The sequence below is a fragment of the Bison bison genome, unplaced genomic scaffold, assembly GCF_000754665.1.
Source record: "Bison bison bison isolate TAMUID 2011002044 unplaced genomic scaffold, Bison_UMD1.0 scf7180017864221, whole genome shotgun sequence".
Lineage (NCBI taxonomy): Eukaryota > Metazoa > Chordata > Mammalia > Artiodactyla > Bovidae > Bison > Bison bison.
The window spans coordinates 1,392,024-1,397,189 of record NW_011494793.1 but is presented as its reverse complement, the minus strand read 5'-3'; the positions used below and the strand labels follow the sequence as shown (position 1 = coordinate 1,397,189).

The 5,166-nt window shown below is 50.4% G+C and overlaps 1 protein-coding gene across 1 annotated transcript in view; it reads left to right on the top strand.

The window, feature by feature from the left end:
- The window catches only part of PLVAP (plasmalemma vesicle associated protein), a 19,428-nt gene that overhangs the window by 8,511 nt on the left and 5,751 nt on the right, over positions 1-5,166 (top strand). The window contains exons 2-5 of the mRNA XM_010845627.1: positions 1,988-2,084; positions 2,204-2,916; positions 4,829-4,889; positions 5,021-5,102. Coding sequence (XP_010843929.1) covers positions 1,988-2,084; positions 2,204-2,916; positions 4,829-4,889; positions 5,021-5,102 — 953 coding nt within the window. The remainder of the gene's footprint in view (positions 1-1,987; positions 2,085-2,203; positions 2,917-4,828; positions 4,890-5,020; positions 5,103-5,166) is intronic.

Below are 5,166 nucleotides of genomic sequence, written 5' to 3'. Positions count from 1 at the left end.
AGAGACAGACATTACTTTGCCAACAAAGGTTCGTCTAGTCAAGGCTATGGTTTTTCCTGTGGTCATGTATGGATGTGAGAGTTGGACTGTGAAGAAGGCTGAGCACTCAAGAATTGATGCCTTTGAACTGTGGTGTTGGAGAAAACTCTTGAGAGTCCCTGGGACTGCAAGGAGATCCAACCAGTCCATTCTGAAGGAGATCAGCCCTGGGATTTCTTTGGAAGGACTGATGCTAAAGCTGAAACTCCAGTACTTTGGCCACCTCATGCGAAGAGTTGACTCATTGGAAAAGACTCTGATGCTGGGGGGAATTGGGGGCAGGAGGAGAAGGGGACGATAGAGGATGAGATGGCTGGATGGCATCACTGACTCGATGGATGTGAGTCTGGGTGAACTCCAGGAGTTGGTGATGGACGTGCTGCGATTCATGGGGTCACAAAGAGTCGGACACGACTGAGCGACTGATCTGATCTGATCTGAAGACTTCCCAAGTAGCTCAAAAGGTAAAGAATCTGCCTGCAATGAGGGAGACCTAGGTTCAATCCCTGGATTGGGAAGATCCCCTGGAGAAGGGCATGGCAACCCGCTCCAGTATTCTTGCCTGGAGAATTCCATGCACAGAAGAGCCTGGTGGGCTACAGGTCATAGGGTCACAAAGAGTCGGACACGACTAAAGTGACTAACACACAGGACCATCAGGGAAGGAGCTGTTGAAGGAGCTGTTTCGTGCCTCTCTCCCCGGCTTGCAGACGGCTGCCTTCTCCCTGTGTCTTCATGTCACGTCCGTGCATGTCTGGGCGTCCAGATTTCCTCTTGTAGGAACTACAGTCATTGTGGATAAAGGCCCACCCTAATGACCTCATCTTAATTTAACCACCTCTTTCAAGATCCTGTCTGCAAAAAAATTTACATTCTGAGGTCCTGAGGATTACGACTTTGACATGGAAATCTGGGGTAGGGGACACAATCCAGCCCATACTAGCATCCATGTTGAACATCTTTTTTTTTTTTTTTAAGATATTTATTTATTCACTTTATGGCTGTGCTGGGTTTTGGTGCTGCACGCAGGCGGTCTCTGGGTGCAGTGCATGGGCTTCTCACTGCAGTGCCTTCCCTTGTTGCAGAGCGCAGGCTCTGGGCATGCAGGCTTCAGTGGTTGTGGCATGCAGGCCAAGATCAGACCCCTTGGCATTTGGGGTCTTCCAGGGATTGAACCCATCTCCCCTGCACTGGCAGCCGAATTCTTTACCACTGAGCCACCAGGGAAGCCCTTAAACGTCTATTTTTGATTGGCTGTAAATGTTTTCAAGATTGCTCCAGGTTGTAAAATGCATCAGTATATAAAACTTTTAATTGCCAAATAGTATTAATCACAAAACTTTTTTTTTTCCTAGTTGACTAGAATGCCTAGGGGAAAGGGTGGGATTTTTTTTTTTAATCTTCTTTTTTTTTTTGAATGAGAGGTTCTTTAAATTCTATAATGTTTTACAATTTTCAAAAGTTTCACACACATGATTTCATATAATCCCATAATAACCCATTTTAAAAAAGATTTCCAACTCTGATATTGGCCCTTCCCTCTTCCTTCTTCCCACTGGTAACCACTAGTCTGCTCTCTGCATCTGTGAGTCTGCTTTTGTTCTGTTATATTCACTAGTTTGTCGTATTTTTTAGATTCTGCCTATCGGTGATACCATACAGTGTTGATCTTTGTCACAGATGCCCCTCGAGTCCATCTGTGTTGGAACTTATGGCAAAATGTCATTCTTTTTTATGACTGAGTAGTATTCCACTGTCTATACTTGTAACAACTTTTGAAGATCAGACCAGCATCCCCTGTGAAGAAGCTATTGCCCTTGTGAACTGTGCCAACACAGACCACCTTATTGACAGACCTGGGTGCCCCGTCCCAGCGGTCTGGGCGGACCTGGGGGCAGGGGCCCCACGTGCTGGACACTGAGCTCTGTCTTGTGTCCCATTCTGGCAGGTGATTTACATGAACAACCAGCGATACATGGCCGCCATCATCCTGAGTGAGAAGCAGTGCCAAGAACACCTCAAGGAAGCTAACAAGAGCTGCGATGGTGAGTGGGTGAGGGCTGGAGTCGGGGTTATGGGCCGTGGAGAGCAAGGTGGCAAGATTCCCCGGCCAGTCTCTTGGCAGCTCCCAACCTTCCTGAGTCTTCTGGTCCTATACCCCTAGCTTTGGCTCTCACGCTGACCCAGAAAGCCAAGACACTGGAGGTGGAGCTGGCAAAGGAGAAGTTGGTATGTACCAAAGACAAGGACGGTCTAACGGTGGGCAAGCGAGTGGCAGAGGAACAGCTGGCCGAGTGCGGCAAACCCCGAGACCAGCAGCAGCAGGAACGGCAGCTGGCTGAGGACCGGCTGCGGAAGGTGCAGGCCTTCTGCATCCCCCTGGACAGGAACAAGTTTGAGACGGATCTGCGAAACCTCTGGAGGGACTCCATCATCCCGCGCACCCTCAGTACCCTGAGCTTCAACTTGTACCATCCCCTCGGCTCGGAACTGCCTTCCATCCAGAGAGCCTGCGACAGCCTGCCCTCCATCATGACCTCCAAGGTGGAAGAGCTGGCCCGGAGTTTGCGGGCTGGCATCGACAGCGTGACCCTCGAGAACGAGAAACTCCAGCGCCAGAAACTGGAGGTCGAGCAGAGCCTGCGCGCCAGTCAGGAGGCCAAGGAGAAGGTGGAGAAGGAGGCGCAGGCCCAGGCTGTCAAGCTCCAAGCAGAATGTGCCCGCCAGACCCAGCTGGCCCTGGAGGAGAAGGTGGCACTGCAGAAGGAACGGGACAGGCTGGTCAAGGAGCTGGAAGAGAAGAAGCGTGAGACTGAGCACCTCAAGTTGCAGTTGGCAGTCAGCAACTCAGCCCTGGACACCTGTATCAAGGCGAAGGTGGGTAGGGGGCCCTAGATTCTGGTTACATTGGAGGGATGGGTCTGGAGGCCAAGTTGATGGTGATGTTGAACTTGGGTTTGAACTTGGCTTTTTTTTTAACTTCTTTTAGAGGTTGGCTTCCCAGTGTAGATTGAGTTTGTTAGGACTCGCTTCAGAGTTTCACTGATGTTAGGATTGAGGCAGAGCTTAGAAAGTGTATCAGCACTGAGAAAGGGGATGGGTTAAGACTGGAGTCGGAGGTAGGGTGTCCATCAGGTCCAGGGTTGAGTGAGGGGTGAATCTAAAACTGTGATTCCTTTGGGACTGGGGTGAGTTGAGACATTGAGGGTGGATTTAGACTTGAGGCTGGGATCAAACATGGGTGCCCATGAGTCTAGAATGGCTTTAGGATTATGATCATGTATTGACACAGGATTTTATTGGCATTAGGACTGTGGTGCAGTTTGGATTGGAAATGATATTAAGAAAGAGATAAAGATTGGGGAGTTTAGGAAGGCGGTGGGCCTCAAAATTGGCTTAGGGTTAGAATTAGGGACTCATTCAGTGTTGGGGTCAGGGTCGGGATGGATTTGAGTTGAGTTGAAGGATCAGAGGGTGCTGGATTAAGGATTGGGAGTGACACTGGGGTTAGCATGAGGGTTAAGGCAGGTCACAGGAAAGGCTTGATGTGGATGCTAAACTTGTGTAAACTTGGATCAAGGTGAATTATTGGTGACTCCTGTGTCTAGAGTTGATTTCCGTTAAGGTAAGGGTTTCAAGTAGAATTTCATTAGTCTTAGAATTAGATTGAGTTTGGAAGGTGGATTGTGAGGAAAGGTTAAAAGTTGGGTCAGAGGTTGCATGCAGAGTGGTCATTGTATCTAGGTCAAGTAAATTTCAGTGGTTTTGGGATTGCATTGAGTTAAGGCTGGAGTTGAGGTTTAGGTTGCTATAGGTGGTTGGTGGGGCTAGGGATGATTAGAAGTTTGGGGCTAAGGGTAGATTCAGCACTTTGTGGGCATTAAGATTGGGGTTGGAATTGACCATGGGTTAGGAGTTGAGACTAAGTTGAGTTTAGGGTGGTTGGTTGGGGCCAAGTTGGGTTGGCGTTGGGATATATTTGAAGGGAAGGATTAGGTGATCCTGAGTTAGAGCAGGGATATACCAGGGTTCCAGTGAGGGTCAGTGTTGGGTCTAGTGTAGAAGCTGGGTGACTATTGATCTTGGGCTGAGGTTGGTTAGAATTCTAACTCAGGTAGAGGCTGAGGTCTAAGGTTGAGTTGGGGTTGAGTGTGGTATTGGGAAAGTATTTATGGGTGGTCATAGGGGAATACAGGGCTGGGGCTCAGGGAATGAAGTTGTGGAGTAGATTTTTCATAGCAGCTGGGTCTAGGGGATGGGTTATGGTCAGAGTTAGACGTAAAGTAATATATCAGATCTGTCATTGAGATTGGATTTGATTCTAAGGGAGGTCCTGTTTTCAAGTTAGGACCCAACTTTAGGTAACTGAGTTCAGGACTGGTTGGATCTCAGGTTTGGAGGAGCTCCTTTAGGGCTGTTTGATGGCCTTGAGGGCAGAAGTCCTGGTGGTCTGCAGAGCGGGTCAGCTTCGGTCTGGGACAGGATTGGCTAGGTAGGCTCAGCTGGGGCCACGGGTCGGAGTCAGGGCGGCACTGAGACTGTAGTGGAGACCGAGGCAGGACCCCCGCAGAATGGGGTCTCTGGGCAGCTCCCAGTCATTTCAGGGCAGATGGCTGCAGGTGATTATGTATCCGTCATCCTGCGTGTCCTTCTTCCATGGGTATCTGTCGGTTTCTCTGCCCTGGAAGGACCTCAGGTCTCTAAGGGTGTAGAAAGGCAGGAAACTCCCTAGGACTCGTGTTTGGGGGCACTGGCCTCCACCAGCCTCCCTTCACTCTTCTTCCCACAGTCGCAGTTGACGATTCCTGGGCCAAGACCTGCAGTCCCCGTCCCCAACCCTCCACCTATCGGTGAGTGACAGGGCAGGGCCAAGATGGGGGGCGGATTCCACCTTGTATCCCGGGTTGCCAGCCCATCCCTGGCCCTGGAGGCAGGGCTACTAAGGCACCCAGTTAGGCCTGACCCCTCCCTCTTTCGGCAGACCCAGCTAGCCTGGAGGAATTCAAGAGAAGGATCCTGGATTCCCAGCGGGCCCCTGCCAGCAACGTCTTGGTCTCAGCCAGGTGAGGCTCTGGGCTGTCTCAGGCTGATGGTGCAGTCTCAGGGTATGAGCGAGGCTGGGTACAG